This window comes from Neofelis nebulosa, chromosome 7 (genome assembly GCF_028018385.1).
Source record: "Neofelis nebulosa isolate mNeoNeb1 chromosome 7, mNeoNeb1.pri, whole genome shotgun sequence".
Taxonomy (NCBI): domain Eukaryota; kingdom Metazoa; phylum Chordata; class Mammalia; order Carnivora; family Felidae; genus Neofelis; species Neofelis nebulosa.
In genome coordinates, this window is record NC_080788.1 from 86,087,574 (window position 1) to 86,109,644 (window position 22,071).

The following is a 22,071-nucleotide window of genomic DNA, read 5'->3' on the forward strand; positions in this document are numbered from 1 at the left end:
GGTTTATTTCTTAGCTCTTTTCCATTGGTCTATATGCCTGTCTTTATGCCAGTACCATACTGTTTTAATTTCCATAGCTTTGTAATATATTTTGAAATTAGGTCATGTGACGCCTCATTTTTTCTTTCTCCAGATTGTTTTGGCTCTTTGGGGTGTGTGTGTGTGTGTGTGTGTGAGTGTGTGTGTGTGTGTGTGTGTGTGATTCCATATTAATTTTAGTCTTTTTTTCTATTTCTGTAAAAAAAATTCCATTGAGATTTTATAGAGATTGCATTGAATTTGTGAATCACTTTAGTATGGACTTTTTAAACAATATTAAGTCTTCCAGTCTAGGAAGGTCTTGATTTATTTGTATTTCTTTCATCAGTGTTTTATAGTTTTCAGTATACAAGTCTTTCATTTCCTTAATTTATTCCTAAGTATTTTGTTCTTTTTTATGCTATTGTAAATGGCATATGTTAATTTCTCATGGTTTATATATCTACCAGTTTATTTTAGAATTTTTATATTTCTTAATAAGTGTAACATTTTATCCTTTTTAAAAGCACTTTACTCTGTAACAATGATTTTTGCCTCAAAGTCTATTTTGTCTGATAATTAAAATAGCTTCTTCTGTAGTTTTATTTGGCCTGGCATTTACTGGCCAAATTTTATTCTTCATTTTATTCTATTCTTTTTTTCTTCCAACTTTCTTATGGTATATTATAGGCATGTTATTTGTAAATAAAGAGCTAATGTGTTGATTTAAAAACTATTTTAAGAATCCCTGTCTATTAACTGGTAAATTTAGTCCAATTATATTTGTAGTGATTTTTTGATATTTAATACCAACCTGTTTTATATTTTCTATTTTTTCTGCTTTATCCTTTTTTATTCTCTGACTTTTCTTGGCTGTGTGTGATTTATTGAGTTTTAAAACTTGTTATCATACATTTATACTTTCTATTTCTATAATTAGCTTAATTTTTCACCATGCATATCTACATTAGAATCAAATATTAATAACTCTGTCCTCCTCTTGAATTAAAGGACACTTGAACTCTTTAACTCTAGATACTCCCGCCAAAGTACAAGTTACAGTTTTCAGTACTTTAGTTCCATTTTGCTTTTTTACCTTTCAAATGAAGCATTATTTTGATCTCCTAGATTTAGTTGACGTAGTTCTTTTTAGGTTTATGCGTACTTTACTAGTTTTTTTTGCTCACTGTTTTTGAGTTGCAACCCCTCCTTGCATATTCATTCTTTGCTTCTTGAAGAACATCCTAACATTTCTTCAGAGAGTCCCTTAGTGGTAAGCTCAGTTTTTATTTGTCCAAAATAGGTTTATTTGTAATAATTCTGGAAGGACAGTTCAAGGGGATAAAACATTGTAGGATGACAATTGTTTCCTCTTAGCATTTTTAGGGTTTTACTTTCCACAGTCTGCTTAGAAGTCCCATTTTTAGATAACTTTATTTTCCTTCCTTTCACTAGCTACTTTTAAGCCTTTTTTATTGTTGTTATTCAGTTCCTTTACAGTGTGTCTCCACAGAGATTATTTTTCTCTCCTTACTTGGATTTGTTATGCGCTCTGAATCTAAGAATTTGTTTTCCACTCATTCTGGAAGTTTCTCAGATATTATCTTTTCTGGTATTGCCTTTCTTTCATTTTCATTATATTTAATATAACATTATCTGAAGTTCTTCAGAGTCTATTTCTATAACCATGTGTGTGTGTGTTTTTTTTAATTTCTGACAAATCTCACAGCTTTTTTCCTTATTTCATGATTCTGGGCTATAGCAGGCTTTATTGTTAGGAATTCTGTGAGCCTTGGACAGAGGATGTGGTTCTTCAGATAGTATCTGCTTTTATTTCTGCTAGTTTGTTTGAACTAGGCATCCTGCTGTGCCAATAGCACATCTGCTTTAATTTTTTGGCTTGTAATTTCCTAGAAGATGCAGGTAATCTATATTTGAATCTCAGATATGTAGAGGTCAGGCCCAAGATGACATATTTGCTGGAAAAACTTCTTTTCCATTTATTGCCTGACACAGATGCATTTCCCTCAGGCGAATCTTTTCTAGTCTGCCTTTTCCTTGAAGGTATAACCCTTCAGAGCTATGCAGGAATCCCAGTTCTTGTGTCCCTGCTTTGCTTAGGCCCCAGATCTTTTTCCCAAACAGCCACTAAAAACCATGCCTCTAGGTTATTGACACCTGCAAATAACCTCAAGGAAACCATAGCCTCAAGCCAGGTTAGCATGCTGGTTTTTAGCTCTTTATTTTTGGTCCTTGAGGATATCTCTTACTTTTTTTAAGAGCTTAACTATACTTTTAAAAAGATGTTTATGGTATTTTATTTAGAATATCTGTCTAGGTATGTTGGGAAGTTCTGTTTGGTTTTGAGTATTTTTGTTTTTGTTTTGACAATATCTCATCTATATTGTCAGAAATAAAAGTCCACAAGGTATTTTCAAATAATATTTTTTACATAGACAAATATATTGATATTCTTTCTCTTCCATCATTTTTCAGCTTTGAAAGTCTTCCCTCCTCCATAGAGATGCCAATTATTTACCTAAATTTCTTCTAATTTAGGTATGGCTTGTTTTTTAAATGCTTAATATTAATATTATAAATGATCTATTTACTTATATAATACTCACCAGTGGTTCAAGGGCATTTTAGACAGAGGAAATAAAGGCTGGAAGGGAACTTAGAGTGTTATAAATTTTATATTCACGCTCATTTTAATCCTTACCACACCTTATGAAAGGAATTATCTTGATTTTATGAATGGGGCTCAGAGAGGTTAAGTAATTTGCATGGGGTCACACAGTTAGCAGCAGAACCAGGATTGAAATCCTTTGATGTTTCTAGTCATTCATGCAATTTACCATTAAATCTGAACTTTGTTATTCAGGGCTTTTTATTTGCTTATTTCTTAGTTCTACATTTGGCTCATATAGAAATAACTGAGAGGCACTGGAAGTGGGAAGAAGGCAGATTCACTGCCAATTGTCAAAATAAGTTTGATTAGCAGCAGGTAGAAAGAGGGGCCAGGACCAGAGATTAGACATGTTCGTGTGGGTATACATACAGAGCGCATGCCAGAACACCACAGAGGCAATCGAGTTAGCAGATGGTTTGTGTCAAAATAAGGAAGGAGATCACATTTATAGAATACTACAGTGTGCCAGACACTGGGACAGGTGGTGATGCTTTTTTTAGGTTCTCTCATTTAAGCCTCCCCACAGAGCTGGAGATGAGTGTTAAGATCAACAGCAGGTGGTGGCAAGATCTCAGACCCTGAGGGTTCAGGGTTAGGATTCTAATTTTAAAAAAAAAATTTTTTTTTTTTAACATTTATTTATTTTTGAGACAGAGAGAGACAGAGCATGAACAGGGGAGGAGCAGAGAGAGAGGGAGACACAGAATCTGAAGCAGGCTCAAGGCCCTGAGTTGTCAGCACAGAGCCCGACGCGGGGCTCGAACTCACAGACTGCGAGATCATGACTTGAGCCAAAGTCGGATGCTTAACCGACCAAGCCACCCAGGCGCCCTAGGATTCTAGTTTTTGAGAAGATTGAGGCTCTTTAGGGCTCTGACTTTGGTTATCTATTTATTTAATTTTTTTTCTGATTATAATGTTAATAAGTACTAACAAAACTTGAGAAATAGGTCTAAAGGAGGAAATGCAATGAACTATAGTCTACCAAGCAGAGGAAATCTGTTACGTGTATGTGTGTATAATTGATTTTCATATCACTGGTATGACTATATATACTATTTTGTATCATAACTTTTTTACAGGCAGCATTTTATGAGGATTTCCCTACAGCTCTAAATACTTAGCTAATACAGCTTAAATACTTTTAAACATTTGTTTTTAGCAGGTAATGTGTGTACATATTTCCGAAAACACAGGCCTCTAATGAAACACAGCAGCCCCCTCTCCCATCTCTAAATTCTACGTCCCAGCAGCGGTTACCTCTTTTAGTTACTGCTTCTGGAATTTGCCCTCATAATTCTAAATAGTATCAGTTTTAAATATTATCTATTTGTGTCCTGTTATGAAAGCTAAAGATTCCATAATAGTTTCCCTCATCCCATTCTTACACTGTTATGTCTCAGTTTTTGTTTTTGTTGTAACTGTAAATATTGTTTGTTGAGCCAAGAGTTATACTGTGCTCAAACTGCCCTCCTTGTACAACTCTATTTGTAGCCTTGGAATTAATAATTGCTTCATTTACTTTTAGTCTTATTTGTCAATTCTTCTCAGAGCTCTAGCAGATCTATGAAAGCCCTGCTGATGCTGTTTTCCCTGTGATCAAATGCATCAGATAATCCATGAGGAGCACCCCCTTTACCCCTAGATCCCCTGTCCTCCTGCTCCATCCTGCAGCCTCCTTCAGATGCTTTCTAAGCCAGCAGCATCTGTCTTCGTGGGTGTGTCTTCACCACCACCGTAGAAATTCCTGCTAGATCTTTCCCGCTAGATCATTCCCACTAGATCTCCTTCTCCTTTTCATTTGGGTAGAGTGGCTTCTTGGGACAAGGTGTATAGGAGTAAGTTTTTTGAGACCTCTTGTATTGGTTATCCAATACAATATAACCAATTGGTTATAATAAATTACCCTAAAACTTAGTGACTTAAAACAACAATAAACATTTGTTATTTTGCAGTGTCTGTGGCCAGGAATTTGGGAGCAGCTTAGCTGATTGGTTCTGCCTTAGGGAGTCCCATAAAGATGCAGTAAAGAGGTCAGCCAGTGAAGCAGTTAGCTGAAGGCTTGACTGGGGGCTGGAGGATCTGCTTCCAAGGTGACTCACTCACAAGGCTGGCAGGTTTTTTTTTTTTAATTTTTTTTCAACGTTTTTTATTTATTTTTGGGACAGAGAGAGACAGAGCATGAACGGGGAAGGGGCAGAGAGAGAGGGAGACACACAGAATTGGAAACAGGCTCCAGGCTCCGAGCCATCAGCCCAGAGCCTGACGCGGGGCTCGAACTCACAGACCGCGAGATCGTGACCTGGCTGAAGTCGGACGCTTAACCGACTGCGCCACCCAGGCGCCCCAGGGCTGGCAGGTTTTAATGGTTTTTGGTTGCAAGCCTTAGTCATTTGGGTCTTTCCAAAGACTGCCTGAGAGCCCCATGACCTGGTGACTGGCATCTCTCAGAGCGAGTGATCCAAGAGACAAGACTGAAGCGACGATGTTTTTTATGACCTAGATTTCTACCACGTTCTATCCGTTAGAAGTGAGTCAGTAACTCCTGTCCACGTTCAAAGGGAAGTTAGGTGTGGAGATTGGAAGGATATGGGACCTTGAAGACAAATATATAAGTATTTTAAATAAACTAAATTACCTATTGAACAAAGAAGTCTCTACAAGCACCAAAGCAAGGGAATTTGGATGAGCCTTTCTTTTCTAGGTGTCCTCTAGCTGCTTCCTCAATGACTTCTTTTCCAATTCAGGAAAGTCTTTTGAGGGCTTATGGGCTTGGGGATAGGGAGACAAGGACAAAGAAATAAGACTGAGAATAGATTCAAGGCACTTCTATTTGTACACTTTAAACTGTAACTTAGGGGCACCTGGGTGGCTCAGTTGGTTGAGCATCTGACTTAGGCTTAGGTCATGATCTCTCCGCACTTGTGGGTTCCAGCCCCGCATTGGGCCCTGTGCTGACAGCTCAGAGCCTGGAGCCTACTTCTGATTCTGTGTCTCCCTCTCTGCCCCTTCCCTGCTTGTGCTCTGTCTCTCTGTGTCTCTCAAAACATAAAATAAAATGTTTAAAAACATTTTTTTAAACTGTAACTTATATCTTTAGAGATGCCTTCAAAGCATCAAACATTTCAGGCCCATTGTGGTGGTGTTTTTTTGTTTTTATAAAGAAAGTCCATTAGTGGACTCATTTTAGAATTTTTGCTTGGCCTAGAGCAAATTTATCAGTAACAAGGAAAGAGACTGCAGCAGTTAAGGTTTCATATTCTTAAAATCTTTATCACTGTCACTCTGCATTCAGAGTCCTCATTGGTTGGAGAATCTGGATCTATTTATAGTTGTCACACTCTCTTGACTGTGACTGGGGCCTGCTCTCCATTTTTCTCTGGTATATAATGTTTCCCAATGCTTGTAGCACAATGTAGATAAGGCCGGAATATTTCATTAACAGTTTACCAAAGGCAGAGGAAACAACCAAAAAGAAGTGAGTTTAGAGAGCAGCCTGGAAGATTTTTCATATGAGATCTAGTTTTAGTCTTCTTCAGCTTTGCTTTCTCTAGGTCCTGGCTCGCCTCAAATTGACAAAAGCTATCTTCTCTCTACCACTCACGAGAACCTTCAAGCATGTGTAGACTCTAAATTTCAAACCTGTAAGAGAGGACTTAATGATTCACACTTAGCAGTGCTGCCAAGTGGGTGTGGCTTGTGCCTTTCACAAGAAATCCTATCTACCTGTATTCCAATAGTCTCTACCAGAACACCGTATCTATGTCTCAGGAGCCTACTATACTTACTAGAGTAAGCATGTGGTGGGTTGGGAATCTGTCAGAAGCTTTTTATATAACGAATCTATATGTTATACTTATGTACCTTTTATGGATTTTAAAATAAGGCATATGGTGTTTTATAATTAAGGGAACAATTGGCTAGAACTAGTAGACCTGGGTTCTAGTCTGATTTGCCAGTAAATAGTCTTTTGGATGTAGTGTATAATTTTACGATTTTGACTATAATTAGATTGTTTTAAACGATTACAGAATTCATACTTGAATCTCTTTGTGTTACAGTGGTCTATTTTAATATGTTGAGATATTAGTGAGGAATAAAGGCCCAATTACTGTTGCAAAGAGAAAACACCCATTTTATAATGACACACTTTATAGGACAGGTTCTCCATTATACGGACAGGTAGGACCTGGTTATACTTAAAAGAGGCCATGGGAGCTTACTAGTTTTTTTAATAAACATTCATCTCCATACCACATATAAATTTAGATGTTCTTAAACAATTTAATTGTATGTGTTTAAATATGTATTTAGATTCTGTGCTTTCTGGTTTTATTTCTTTCATGTATTTGGCATTTTATCTTTAAAGGTTTTAAGTTAGCAAACAAAAGCATCATGTGTTAAAGTACTTTAAGAGTAAGTTAGTACTCACAGTTAAGATGGACTGATTTTTTATTTCTACTTAAGCATAATCTGTTTTTTTTTTTCAGAGTGAAAAGCTTTTGTTATATGATACAGTCCAGAGTGAACTGGAGGAGAAGATAAGAAGGCTTGAAGAGGACAGGCACAGCATTGATATTACCTCAGGTGGGAGCGCCTGGGTGGCTCAGTTGGTTAAGTGTCCAACTCTTTTTTTTTTTTTTCAACTTTTTTTAATTTTATTTTTGGGACAGAGAGAGACAGAGCATGAACGGGGGAGGGGCAGAGAGAGAGGGAGACACAGAATCGGAAACAGGCTCCAGGCTCCGAGCCATCAGCCCAGAGCCTGACGCGGGGCTCGAACTCACGGACCGCGAGATCGTGACCTGGCTGAAGTCGGACGCTTAACCGACTGCGCCACCCAGGCGCCCCATAAGTGTCCAACTCTTGATGTCAGCTTAGGTCATGGTCTCACGGTCAGTCGTGAGACTGAGCCCAGCATTGTGCTGGGCTTGGAGCCAGCTTGGAATTCTCTCTCCCTCCTCTCTGGCCCTCCCCCACTCATGTGTGCTTGTGAATGCATGCTCTTTAAAAAAAAAAAAAAAAAAAAAGATAATTACCTCAGGTAATGGGAATGATGTGGTGTGATATGTGTGATATTTACTTTAAGTGACACTGAACCTGTGGCTTACTGGAGTGTCTCATAATATCCTAGTCTCCTAATATAAATGTTATGTAAATGAAGTCCTAATAAGAGGGGAAAGGGGGAGGCTTCTAAAGAACTTGATAGGTTTGTGATTGTTGCTTTGATTTGAATTCACATTTCAGAAAGACAGAAAATGGAGCACATGAAAAGGGACAAAAGGAAAGTGTGACAGGAACTATAGAAGTAAGAACAGTATATTGTAAGAATAATAAAGATATTATTATAATGTATGAATAGTATTGAAAGATAACTACAGCATATGTTTTTCCCTCTAAATCTTGAAAGATCAGGGGGAAGAAGGAATAAAAATCTTTTCTTCTTGGTAACACACAAACTAGATAGAAATTACAGGGAGGTAGATTTTTGTCTGAGAAAAAGGAAAAACTTCTTAATAATTAGATCAGTCCAGTGAGAAACTGGTATTTTCAGGGGTATTATGGAAAAGCTTTCTACAGTGGGTTGAAGATGTATTGGGTTATCCTACAGGTCATTTGTGTGTATTACTTTACCTCTTAAAAGTTTTATTTCTTGGGGCGCCTGGGTGGCGCAGTCGGTTAAGCGTCCGACTTCAGCCAGGTCACGATCTCGCGGTCCGTGAGTTCGAGCCCCGCGTCAGGCTCTGGGCTGATGGCTCGGAGCCTGGAGCCTGTTTCCGATTCTGTGTCTCCCTCTCTCTCTGCCCCTCCCCCGTTCATGCTATGTCTCTCTCTGTCCCAAAAATAAATAAATAAACATTAAAAAAAAAAAAAATTAAAAAAAAAAAAAAAAAAAGTTTTATTTCTTGGTAGGCACGGTGGAGTCAGATGAGCCCCTATCCCTACTAGTTGGGTGAATATGAGTGACGGTTACTTTAGCTTTTCTAAATCAGTCTCCTTATCTGTAAAATTGAAATAATAGGACTACCTGTCTCAGAGATAGCTTTGAGGATTAGAGGAGGCAATGCATGTAATGTATATTTAACAAAGTACCTGACCTGTGGTTCATCAGTTATTAGTCATTAAGTGCCAAGTTGATTTTTTAGTTTAATAAAGGCAGAGGAAATTTTATAAATATATAGCTGCTCAGGAAATTACATAGTCACATATATATACTATCAGTGAAATTTTGCTACCATGAAATTACATAGCCTTTTCCCCCCACTTTGATCTCCAGAAATCAGCTAATACTCAATTTTATTTACTTGCCAGAGCTGTGGAATGATGAGCTTCAGTCAAGAAAAAAGAGGAAGGATCCTTTCAGTCCTGACAAAAAGAAGCCAGTTGTTGTTTCAGATATCCTTTTCTAAATTTGTTTTTGCCTTGGTGCATATGGTTTTGCATTGTGCATATCTTTGTAATTTTTATTAGTATACACTGACTTTATTTACATGATTCTGTAATAGGAAAAAGATGACTTATAAAACTGAATGAAGGCAGAAGGATATAGTTTAGGATTAAGAGGGGTAGGGAGGGAGTTTACTACTCTAAAGGGAGTAGAAGTTGAGCCATTAATATGGCTTTGTAGTTCGCAAAGGCTTTGATATGAACTAGCTCTTTATAGCATGATTGTTTAATTCATATGTTTATTTTTTAACACTTTCAATGTTTCTGAAATTGGAGTGTCTTTAAAATTAAAAAAAAAAAAAAAAAAAAAAAAGAGGTTAGAGCGGGAGACAGCCAAACATAAGAGACTCTTAAAAACTGAGAACAAACTGAGGGTTGATGGGGGGTGGGAGGGAGGGGAGGGTGGGTGATGGGTATTGAGGAGGGCACCTTTTGGGATGAGCACTGGGTGTTGTATGGAAACCAATTTGGCAATAAATTTCAAAAAAAAAAATATTCCCAAGATCCTAAAAAAAAAAAAAATTAATGTTTATTTATTTTTGAGAGAGAGAGAGACCAAGCATGAGCAGGGGAGGGGCAGAGAGAGAGGAGACACAGAATCTGAAGCAGGCTCCAGGCTCCGAGCTCTTAGCACAGAGCCTGATGAGGGGCTCGAACTCACAGACTGTGAGATCATGACCTGAACTGAAGTCTGACGCATAACCGACTGAGCCACCCAGGGGCTCCGGAATGTTTTTAAATTAAAATAATATATGCTTTCGATCTTGGTGTTCCCTGTGGTGCCCTCCCCTAACCCCACTACCTTTTCCCATTCCCACCACAATACAGTGATTAGGTTGGTGGTATGTCTTACAATCAATTATATCAAAGAATTAAGAGAATATGGTTTATAGCATCTAAAAATATTGGAATATATTTATCCTGGTACTAAGTTTTTTGGAGACTAATTTGAAGTTAAAATTCAGCCTGCCAAAGGATTATGTCCAGAAATCACTGTTCTAATTCTCTGAAAAACGGAAGTTTGGAAATACAATTCAAAGTGTGAAATTCTTACAGCTAAATTGACCTTGACTTTTCCACGTCCATATATAGTTTATATGCTACAAGATCTTGATATTCTTGAAGACTGGACAACAATTAGGAAGGTATGATTAAAGAGCAATGGAATACAAGTATCTTCTTATAGTCTACTTTTTTAAGATTCTGTGGTTTTTCACTACTACATCAAAATATTACTGTTAATATGCTTTACTTTGCAACATTCTCTTAATGGCAGTTAATACTAATACAGGTAACAGTGGATTGCAAGAATATTTTGAGAGACATGTCAGCAATTTGATTGTATTTTTTCCTGTAATAATGTAATTAATAATTTATGCAAAAGTACAGAAAAGCATTTATTTAGGTTGCCCCAAAATAATAAATAACCTTTTTGTGCCTAGTCCTTAGCCCAGTCCTGGCTCACTGAAGGCACTCAATAAATACCTGTTGAATGAATTCAAAGTGGGTATTTGAACTTTATCGTATGTCTTGTGTTCTGTCATTAAACATTCAAGAATTACAAAATTTTCTGTGCTTGTTTGAAGGTGGAGACTTATTTTTCTTAAAATTTTTCCGTTTTCAGAAACTTCTTAGTTGAGAGAGATCATTTCAGGTATTGATAACACCTCTAGGAGAAATGGTTGTTCTTTACATATACGTATTCCTTATGGTCCTAGACATTAACAATTTATTAGAGTCGCTGAAGATTACATTTCACTGTTAGTTATTTGAGGTCCTGAGTAGTGTTGTATACATTAAATAGACCCCCAAATATACTTTCAGTCTGTAAACTCAGTCAATGTCTTCTTTTTTTAATTAGGCAATGGCTACACTGGGTCCACACAGAGTGAAGACAGAACGTAAGTCATATAACCTAAGTTCAGGGATCTCTTCTGTGGAGACTTGTTGGATCAGGGCCATTAAGTCATCCACATACTAAAGAGCTCTCCCCCCCCATCAGTGGTTTTGTTTCATTAGTGAACACTACTCTTGGAATTATGATGTCTTAAATCCTACTTAAAATTGGCACTCATAATTGATAATGTAACTGCTTCCCCTTCTTCTGGCACTTGTCTAGTTCACCGATGATTTATCGTACATTGTACAGCTTCATTTTGTAGTTATATTAAAACTTAGTGAATTCTTTTTTTTTTTTTTAAACTTAGTGAATTCTATAAAGAAATGTAAGAAATTAAATTCTCTTATTTCTATTAGATTTGGACTTAATATCTAAGAACTATTTTTAGTGTTTTTTTCACATATATGCATGGATTGGTGTTACTTCTTAATGTTCTGCACTTTTGTTCTTCTGACAATGTCTTATTAATGTAACAGTTTTTGAACTGATCCCTTTAGCGCCTGTGAAACTGGAAAAACATCTGCACAGTGCTAGATCTGAAGAAGGAAGATTATATTATGATGGTGAATGGTATATACGTGGACAAACAATATGTATTGATAAAAAAGATGAATGTCCTACAAGGTAAAAACTATCATTTCAGTGTTGCTAGTATTAAAATTTACAATTGTTGTCAATAAATATTTGCCTCGTCCGTAGTGCATTCGTAACGCACCATTATTTGCCTATGGATCCTTCCTTTCTCTTGGCATAGGATTTGTTTAGCATGTATGTACACCAGTGTTAATATTTATACACCAGTGTCACATATTAAGTTCTTGAGCACAAGCATTAACACAAGAGGAAATGTTGGAATTATTTAGTCAGGTAAGTGGTCCTATCTGTTAGTTATTATAATAGATGAATTGTCAGGGTTTTAATATTATGATCTTTAAATCAGACCATTACAAGTTTTTGGTGGGCATATTAATCCTTAACTTTTTTTTTTGGGTGTTACAGTATTTTGGACACCAAGAATGTGTATCAGTTAGAGTAGGAAAGTAATGGAAAATTCATGAAAACCTTAAGAGTAACAGTAATTACAATACAACTTGAAAACTAAAAGCTGCCTTTTAAAAAACTCAGTCTGGCTTAAGTAAGGTTTATATAATTATCTATATAGGCTTCTAAGTTGTTTTTTTTAAGACTTTATTTTTTTAAAATAATCTCTACAGCCAGTGTGGGGCTCAGTCCCACAACCCTAAGATCAAGAGTTACACACTCCACTGACTGAGCCAGCCGGGTGCCCCTATAGCCTTCTAAGTTTTATCTGGTTTATCTAAGTTTTGTCACTCATTTGGAAACTATTAATGCTAATTATTGTTTCTGTTCCTTCAGTAGTTTAGGATTTAATTCTCAGGGTGGTAGCCTTCTACAGTAAGAAGGTGTCTTTTTCTAGCTATGAATGGTAAATGAAGTGTTTGTATTTAGTGAAGAATACTCATTTTCCAAATGTGGTTTTACTTGAATTGTAATTTCATCTTTAAAATTTTAGGATCCTAGGAGCATTGTGTATAGTAACTTTTCTCAGAGAAGCCCATTGAGCTAATTACTAGGTTATATGTGATGCCCCTAGATTCTTTGCTTTATCTTACTACTTTTAAGGCATTCTCCTTACTGCTTAGCATAAATGTGATTTAAAAAGAGATGAAATAGTATAAGAGGGTTAAACACAAATCTGTTTTTAAAACTATTTCTACATACTGGATAAGTAGTGTCAAAAAAGAACCCATACAAGTACCACAGATGGTTTGATACTGGGAAATACTGGGAATTAGGGTTTGGTATTTGAAAGATATCCTACAGCCAGGGCTGATCTGAACTGGAGGTGTAATACTATATATTTAGTGTTCTTAGTTCCACTGTGTTTTCTTGGGGAGGTGATGGGGGGCTAGGGATGTAGTAGGAATGATGTGCATTTAATAGTCTAATAGTAAACATGACCAATTCTATCAAGGGAAGAAAAGAGATTGCTGAATGTGATGTTTTTGACAGCATGCCCTGCTGATAATGCAGCAGCATTGTGGTAAATGATAATTATATACCTGAATCTACTCTTACAGTCCAATTATTTTGGTTTTATAACTAGTTACTCTAAAATGAGTGGAGGCGGCACATTGCGATTCATTCATTCCTTCCTTTTCTCCCCCCCTTTTTTAGTGCTGTAATTACAACAATTAACCATGATGAAGTTTGGTTTAAGAGGCCTGATGGAAGCAAATCTAAGCTTTACATTTCACAGCTACAGAAAGGAAAATATTCAATTAAACATTCATAATCATGATTTAAGTGTTATCTAAAGCTACCTTATTAGTGTTATCAAGTGTGATGTGCCATGGGAGTTAAAAATGTATTCAATAACTTAATATTCTCATCAAATCATGAGAGACTGTATTTGTAGGTAGTACTCTGAGTAGACCTCATATTGATATGTCAATGAGACAGTAATAAAAACTTAATCATGATCATTACATTTATTTGCCTTTTAGGTCCAATGACCAATAGGTGTATATGGTAGGGGTTTCTTACTAAACTTTTTTCTTTGTTTTTTAAAAATATTATGCAAATCTGTCTTATCTTTAGTGAACTATGTTGCTAAGTGGCTATATTTGTCTGCAGTTTCTTTGATTTTCTGTATCTTTGTCACTCATTGTGTTTGTAAATAAGCCTCATAAAATGTTTCCTATAAATGGTTTGTACTAGTACATTAGTGTTAAATCAGAATTGAAATTTAAACATATATACGTGAGTATGTATATATGGCATCATCAGCTAATTTAGAACTGATGGCCTTACTTTACAATCTTGTTTTACCCAACATTAAGCTATTGGGTCTGAAAGCTAAAGGGAGCACTTTTGTAGACTAGCAGCTTTCCTTCTCCTCTTCCTTGATTGTATGGTGGTGACCTATTTTTACAAATTACACTTAATGTTAATTAGTAAAATTAGTGTCAGGTAATAACATGCTTCTACCTATATTTCTCGTGAACCTTTAGAGGGCAGGTGTTTGTGCCTGGTATTTATGATGTGGTATATAAGTGGTGAATAGTAACCGACAGTATTGTGGTGCTTGCTGTACATGTCTGATCTTTTGAAACAGATTTTTAGTAAGCATTTTCCAGAGGTAAAACTAGGTTCTTATCTTAATTTTATTCCTAGGGCAAAGTAGACAGGGATAATTTTCTTGAATCTATTCCCAAATTAATATTTTTATCTTTGGTGTTTCTACACTTTAAGGCCACTTGGTGCAATTTAGAAAGTATTGACCTCTCTTCCCTTAGCCACATTCAAAATTAGCTTCTAAAACCTCAGGAACAGTACAAAGAATTGAAGCCCTCAATATGGCAGCACAGTTGGCTGTAGTATATGTTAGGGTACAACCAAATCAAGTATTCCTGGTGGTCTTGTGCACTTTAATTTCTGTTACAATGAGACTGAAGAGGATGAGGAAGAGAGCTACTTATTAACACTTAGGGCAGGAATATCTGCATTATTCCGTTTGTTTTCTTACTATTTTACCTCTGCAAACATCTTCCTGTGCAGATCACTACTTCACAGTTGCCAAATGTTAAAATATTTGACTTCTGAAATTCGTTATCAGGAAAGTTATGTACTTTGTTCTGTTTCTAATTAACCTTAGCAAATGTACATAATGTCATAATCTAATAGTATTTGACAGTACTTATGTATACAATGTTTCATAAGCATTTTTAATAAGATTTGTATTTTTAAATTTAGTATATAATAAAAAGATGTGTTTGAGTGTCATTTGTAGTGTCTTGAATTATGGGTGCATAAGTTCTTTATGAGATACAACCTGTCCACCTCTAAGAATGATTTGAGCCAATTTACATGAATAAATACAGAGAACTGGAGTGTTGAACTGATGTTTCTGCTTCCCTAAACCACAATTCAACCTCTGTTGGGGTATAGATATTCAAGATGGCCAAGTAATACTTATTTTAAAAATATGCATATATGGGGCGCCTGGGTGGCTCAGTTGGTTAAGCATCCGACTTCAGCTCAGGTCATGATCTCATGGCTTGTGAGTTCAAGCCCTGCATCAGGCTTTGTGCTCACAGATTGGAGCCTGGAGCCTGCTTTGAATTCTGTGTCTCCATCTGTCTCTGCCCCTTCCCTGCTCATGCTCATGCTCTGTCTCTCTCTCTCTCTCTCTCTCTCTCTCTCTCTCTCTCTCTCTCTCAGAAGTAAATAAACATTAAAAAATTTTTTTAAATGCATATATGTTATAGGTTAATAAACATGTACTGTATATGTTCTGAAATTCTAAATAGAAAATCATTATTTCAAAAACTATGATTTAGTGTTTACTTTCAAAACATATACAGCCTAATACTGTATCATGTAGCAACTGAAATATTGACATTGATTCAGGTAAGCGTATGTTCATCTGTAATTAAAGTACTATAAAATGTGTTTTATTATTGGCAGTTTGCCATTAGAGTCTGGTCAAAAAGTCTAGGAGGATTTAGTTTAGGAGGATTATTAGAATCTGTGAAGTACAATTTATCAGTTGCTGCTGCTGTTATTGTTTATGATCACCCTTTGTCTTAGGATCAATTTATGGGCCTTTCCTGCCACCGCTCCTAGTATTTCATGTTCAGCCCACCCCTTTCTGCCATTTGCCACTTAAAAAAAGTCCAACCATCACTAATCCAATGCATTATTAATAATGATTAACAAATATTAATAGCACACTCCTCTGATTGGTTGCCAGAGCACTGATACTTCTCATTGCAGCCTTCCTCATGTGAAAGTTGTTCGGATACACATATTACCTATTGCTACTCAGAACTCAAACACCACTCCAAGAACGTGTACACCTCACTGATAATTGTTCAAAAAGAAGAACAAGGATGTCAGCTGTTATTTCCAAGGTTTGGTTTGTGGACCGAATAAGTTCAGTACACTAAAACTGAACTAAAATGAATTTATAAGGTAAGAAAAGTGGATGCAGGATGAATATACTAGTTAGGATTTATGTAGTCTCGTGCCAAATTGGAATATAAACTATTTTAATTGCTAAAGATTAGGAAATCTAAAATATTTTTAAAAAGCACATGAAAGGTTAGAATGGGGTTAGAGAAAAACGTTATGTCCCTTACACTGTCTTTATGGATGAACTCAGGAATTGTGGCTGGTAGGTCAGGTGGGATTAACTGAGGCAGTTTCCCCCATTGGGTCACTGCGGCCCAGTCTTGCCCTTTACTTCACAGGCCCAGAAACTTGAACTTTATATATCCTGTTATGAGCTGAATTGTGCCTTCCCCCTTCCACCCCCTCCACCAAATTCATATGCCGAAGCATTACCCCCCAGCACCTCAGAATGTGACTGTATTTGAAGATAGGGTCCTTTAGAGAGGTTGATCAGTTAAAATGAGATCATTTCAGGGTAGATCCTAATCCAATCTGACTGATGTCCTTACAAGAAGAGGAAATTTGGACATCAGACATGTGCACAGAGGGGAGACTCTGAGGATAGAGAAAGGTAACTCTCTGCCAGCCAAGGAGAGAGCCCTCAGAAGAAACCAAACCTGCCAACACCTTGATCCTGGACTTTAACATCCAGCTCTGTGAGGAAGTAAGTTTGCGTTGTTTAAGCCACCCAAGTCTACGGTATCTTGTTAACGGCAGCCCTGGCAGACTGATACATGCCCCAACGTGACAGCTTTCTGGTTAAGTCAGGCTGACTGACCCACAGTGGATCGAAGGGGCAGCCAAGTGACAATTTAATCATTTAAATTGGGAAGTATAAATGAGAAGGAGACCTGACTCCTCAAGTCAATTCTTTCCTTTTAGGAAAATCTGTGTAAAGCCACCTTGTGATCAGAAGATTTGTTTTGGTGAAACTTCAGAGTCTCCGGTTTCCTGGTGAGGCTGCCCCATTTCTGGTATTGTGCTGGATATATTGCTATCATCTTACTTTTGACTTTTTTTTTTCCTGGTGCCCTGCTAACCAAGATCTCTCCTCTGTTCATGGGCCCTGCAGGTCTTGCCCACTTTCCCGCTCTAAGTTCTTTCTGTACCATAGGCTTTCCCAGAGTAGACCCTGACACACGGGCAGCCAGTGATATAGTATTTAATTGTTAATGCTTGCTATGTATCAGGAACTATGTTTAATGTATAAACAGAGCATTGTTATTTAATTTTTTTCGTGTTTAAAACAAAATGAACATAATGTAAGAATTCTAATATGTTTACTCTTTATCCTATATTATTAGAAATTTCTGCTCGTGAGGTTTTTCACAAGTTATGAGAGGCAATATACTGTGGCAGAACTTGTATTTGGAGTGCTCCAAAACAGTTGCTTTTATCCCAAGTTGCTAATCATTTTGAGAGCTGTGTGTTTATCTTTCTCCTTCCCTTGCCGCCCACACACCCACTCATCCACCCATGCATCTATCTATCCATCACTAGAAAGCAACTTGTAAGTCTAAAATTTCTTTGCTCCCAAACTTGAAGCTAATGTATTGTCTTCAAAGACACATTTTATATTCAAGTAAGTGCAAGGGAAAAAGTTATGTAATAACAGTCTTTGGAGTTTACTTTTCCTTGTCCTATCCATTTTTCTGTGTCTAATGTGGGTCTGAGGTGGGTGGCTTTGCCAGCACACTAGTCCAGAAGCAGGCCACATGGACGATTTCATTTCTACCAGAGCAGATTACAATTTATGTCAAACTGCTTAGAAAACCAGATCCTTCAGCTGAGGCTAAATGACATCTGCTTATATTAGAGAGATGTGAAAAGAAATATCCTATTTCATTTATTATTGAAAGAATTTGAAAATGGCATTTTTTTTTTAACATTTATTTTTGAGACAGAGAGAGAGAGAGCATGAACGGGGGAGGGTCAGAGAAAGAGGGAGACACAGAATCTGAAACAGGCTCCAGGCTCTGAGCGGTCAGCACAGAGCCTGACGCGGGGCTCAAACCCACGGACCGCGAGATCATGACCTGAGCTGAAGTTGGACGCTTAACTGACTGAGCCACCCAGGCTCCCCGAAAATGGCATTGTTAATGGCAGAAACAGTAAAGTGCTTTCACTCACTTGACGATAAGTTTATGATTTTAGTACATTGTGTTTAAATACATCCATGGGCAATTGTACTTATTAAGGAAAACTGATTTAAAAAAAAAGACTTCAGGCACTGTTTAAATTACTCATGGACTATGGCAGTTTTTCATTTTCATTAACACTCCACAGTGTTAATCTATATTTTATACTTTATATATGTATTTATAACAACAGTATCCACTACACAGGGTCAGCTTGGCCTGGGTCTTTGCTACACACCCATGTGAGTTGCACCCTCTCATGCCCAGGGGTTCTTGTGTTCTTTGTCTCACTTCATCACAGCCACAGAGTGGCCTTGTTTGATGTGGGTGCTTTATGAGGTTGTTTCTAGTCAACAAGAGAACGCCGAGGCCCAGCAGCGAGGGCCAGGCAGTTCCTGGTTTCTTCCTTCTCACGTGTGCATTTGCGACTCTACCAATATCTTTAGTTTTTATTCCTTGAATTTGTGGTGAAATTACAAAAGTTCATTATCCTTTTTAAGATGAAAGTCAACAGAATATGAGCCCTGTTGTTTGTGATAAATGTTGCAAGGGTCAGAAACCAACTTCAGAAAAATAGACAAAGGGGAATTTATTAGAAGACTCATGTAACACGAGGAAGATCGGGGTTCAGATGGGCTGTGGGCCAGCTGGAAGCAGGAAGTTAAATGCCAAGAAATTACTCATCTTCCGTGTCTTCGGCTCTCTGTGTCATCTTTCTCCACAGCTCAAGAAACTTAATTGCCTGTCGTTCTCAAACTTTGTTGCCTTCCCGGTCGGTATCAATGTGAGAGGGAAACTGATTCTATTTCCACCGTTGTAGCTTGAGAGATCCCAGCGAAGTGTTCTAATTGGGGCAGCCTGAGTTATATGCCCACTGAAACAACTGTGACCAAGACTGGCAGAGCCTGAGAGAAACAGGTGCTCCTGTGGGAGCCACATGGTTGGGGGAAAAGCCTTTCTTGGAAAAAGTGGAACTGCAGTGCTCTGCAGATAAAAGAATTGAGGTCCAGCAGGGAGTGTAAAACAAAACCAAAAACAAACAGTTCTGGGTTCTAGAAATATAACATTTGCTATCAAGAAAAGGGCAGGAAGCAAGGAGACCAGTTGGGCCATCACAATCATCCTTGTAAATATACTAAAGGCTTGAATTAGGGTAGCATCAGTGGCACAGGAGAAAAGGGTGATTTTAGAAAATGTTTCCGAGTTAAAATCTATGAGGGGTCGAAATATATAAATAGCCCTTACGTAGGATTTATCATGTCATAGGCACTGTTTTAAGCTCATGGCATATATTAATTCATTGAATTTTCCTCACAACCCTATGAAACATCAGGTGTCATTATTTTCATTTTCAGATGAGGACGTTGTGAGGCACACAAAGGTTAAGAAATTGCCCGTGGTCACACAGCTGGTAAGTGGCAGAGTTCGCAGTTAGTCTTGCCCTGAAGGCCATGAGTTTAATCACGTACCCCAGCATCCCTAAGGTCTGAATTTGGGTGGATCATTGCATGAATCAAGGGTGGGAACACAAGAGGAGTACAGCTGGGACTGGGGGAGGGATGCAAAGAAGAGATAATATTTGTGTTTCTTTTTTATGTGTTAAGTTCAAAAGGTGTGACGGCCAGATGGAAATGCCCAGCAGGTAACAATATATAACTTGGGTGAGGGCAGAGATTTAGATTTGGGATTGTGAGAGCACAAGTGGTAGCTAAAGTCAATGAAGCGAGCAAAAACTTCTAAAAGGGCTTGAAAGAACGGCTTATGCAGCGTGAAGGAAAACCAGCAATAAAAGAGAAGGGAGAAGAATGACGATGAAAATTATCACCAGAATCTGTGTTTCTGTTGATAAAGAGAAATAGGCACCCTTGTATACTGTTAGTGGGAGTGTAAATTGGTACAATTTGCAGGAAAATGTAGCAATACCTAATAAACTATAAAATCCCCCACCAGTTGACTAAGCAGTTTTACTTGAAATTTGTGCTACAAGTATACTCTTTCCCAGGGTCAAAACTATATGTCCAAAAGGATTCACCTCAGCCTTGTTTGATAAGAGAGAAGAAAGAAGGAAGGAAAGGAGAAAATCTAACTGTTCAGCAGTTCCATACGGTGGAATTGCACATGGTTGTTTCCGTAACATGAATACCATGCAGTCATTAAAAAGGATGAAGGAGATCTGTGGGGGCTGATCTGGAATGATCACCACAACATATTATATTAAAAAAGAAAACGAGAAGTGCAGCAGCATACACACACCATTCCTTTACTGTAAATAATAGGTCCTGCTGTGCCCTAGTTTATTCACTTGGCAGGAACAGAACCAATAGAGGGCCAGAATCTCAGAGAATCTTTTAAAGCTCAAAATGGAGGTAGAAAAAAGGGAAAGTCCAGAGAACCAGGTGAGGGAACAGGAGGCATGTTGCAGGCAGAGCGGCCAGAATGGCAGTGTCTCCTTGGGTCTCCCCCTGCCTTGGCACTCCTGCTCAGAGAGCGGCCTTGGGCCATGACTGGTGCCGAGAGCTCCCTCAAGAGCTCCCTCGGGCTTGGGCCGTGACTGGGAGCAGAGAGGAGAGCTCCCCCTCCTACATGCCTGACGACCCCTGAGTTGGGTTTCTGACCCTTGTAACATTTATCACAAACACTAGGGCTCATATTCTGTTGACTTTCATCTTAAAAAGGATAATGTTTATAGCAGCACTCTCAACAATAGCCAAATTATGGAAAGAGCCTAAATGTCCATCAACTGATGAATGGATAAAGAAACTGTGGTTTATATACACAATGGAGTACTACATGGCAATGAGAAAGAACGAAATATGGCCCTTTGTAGCAACGTGGATGGAACTGGAGAGTGTGATGCTAAGTGAAATAAGCCATACAGAGAAAGACAGATACCATATGGTTTCACTCTTATGTGGATCCTGAGAAACTTAACAGAAACCCATGGGGGAAGGGAAGGAAAAAAAAAAAAAAGAGGTTAGAGTGGGAGAGAGCCAAAGCATAAGAGACTCTTAAAAACTGAGAACAAACTGAGGGTTGATGGGGGGTGGGAGGGAGGGGAGGGTGGGGGATGGGTATTGAGGAGGGCACCTTTAGGGATGAGCACTGGGTGTTGTATGGAAACCAATTTGACAATAAATTTCATATATTAAAAAAAAAAAGGATAATGAACTTTTGTAATTTCACCACAAATTCAAGGAATAAAAACTAAAGATATTGGTAGAGTCGCAAATGCACACGTGAGAAGGAAGAAACCAGGAACTGCCTGGCCCTCGCTGCTGGGCCTCGGCGTTCTCCTGTTGAATAGAAACAATCTCATAAAGCACCCACATCAAACAAGGCCACTCTGTGGCTGTGATGAAGTGAGACAAAGAACACAAGACCTTCTCCCTCTCATAATCTTGTTTAACTATAGAAACAAGGCCAGTCTGCAGACAACAAAAATACTAAACCTGCCCCCTACTGCTAATATGACCAACTGCTGCTGCTTTATCAATTACATCTTTGGCCTTGTTTCATACCTCCTGTCTTATAAATAAGATTAATTAAGATACACAATCATAGAATTGCCCCCACTTCCTGACACTTCTTTGAACCCTACCAAAAACTCCTTGTATGATACAATTCTCTAAGTCCTTTTTTTAAAGTTTATTTTGGGGGGGGGGTGCACAGAGCAAGGGAGAGAGACAGAATCCCAAGCAGGCTCCCTGCTGTCATCACAGAGCCCAACATGGGCTCGAACTCCCGATTCCTGACATCATGACCTGAGCTGAAACCAGAGTCAGATGCTTAACTGACTGAACCACCCAGGCGCCCCTGTAAGTCCTTTTTTTTAACACCTTCTTTCTCAGACACCCACAGTTCCCTCTGATATGTGTTCTCTCTCACTGCAATGAGCAAGA

At 37.9% G+C, this 22,071-nt stretch overlaps 1 protein-coding gene across 9 annotated transcripts in view; it reads left to right on the top strand.

Annotated features, from left to right (window-relative positions):
* The window catches only part of BRMS1L (BRMS1 like transcriptional repressor), a 36,638-nt gene extending 16,520 nt beyond the window's left edge, over window positions 1-20,118 (top strand). The window contains exons 5-12 of one of the 9 annotated variants that reach the window (XR_009264396.1): window positions 7,201-7,297; window positions 9,023-9,106; window positions 10,238-10,302; window positions 11,019-11,058; window positions 11,534-11,681; window positions 15,858-16,988; window positions 19,528-19,583; window positions 19,777-20,118. Coding sequence is in view for 3 of the 9 variants with exons in the window: in XM_058738832.1 (XP_058594815.1) it covers window positions 7,201-7,297; window positions 9,023-9,106; window positions 10,238-10,302; window positions 11,019-11,058; window positions 11,534-11,681; window positions 13,257-13,374 (552 nt within the window). In the remaining 6 variants the exon portion in view is untranslated. Of the gene's footprint in view, window positions 1-7,200; window positions 7,298-9,022; window positions 9,107-10,237; window positions 10,303-11,018; window positions 11,059-11,533; window positions 11,682-13,256; window positions 14,865-15,857 lie in introns of those variants that run through there. The other 8 variants (XR_009264394.1, XR_009264395.1, XR_009264391.1 and 5 more) reach the window with 8 other exon arrangements.
* Window positions 20,119-22,071: the final 1,953 nt, after the last annotated feature.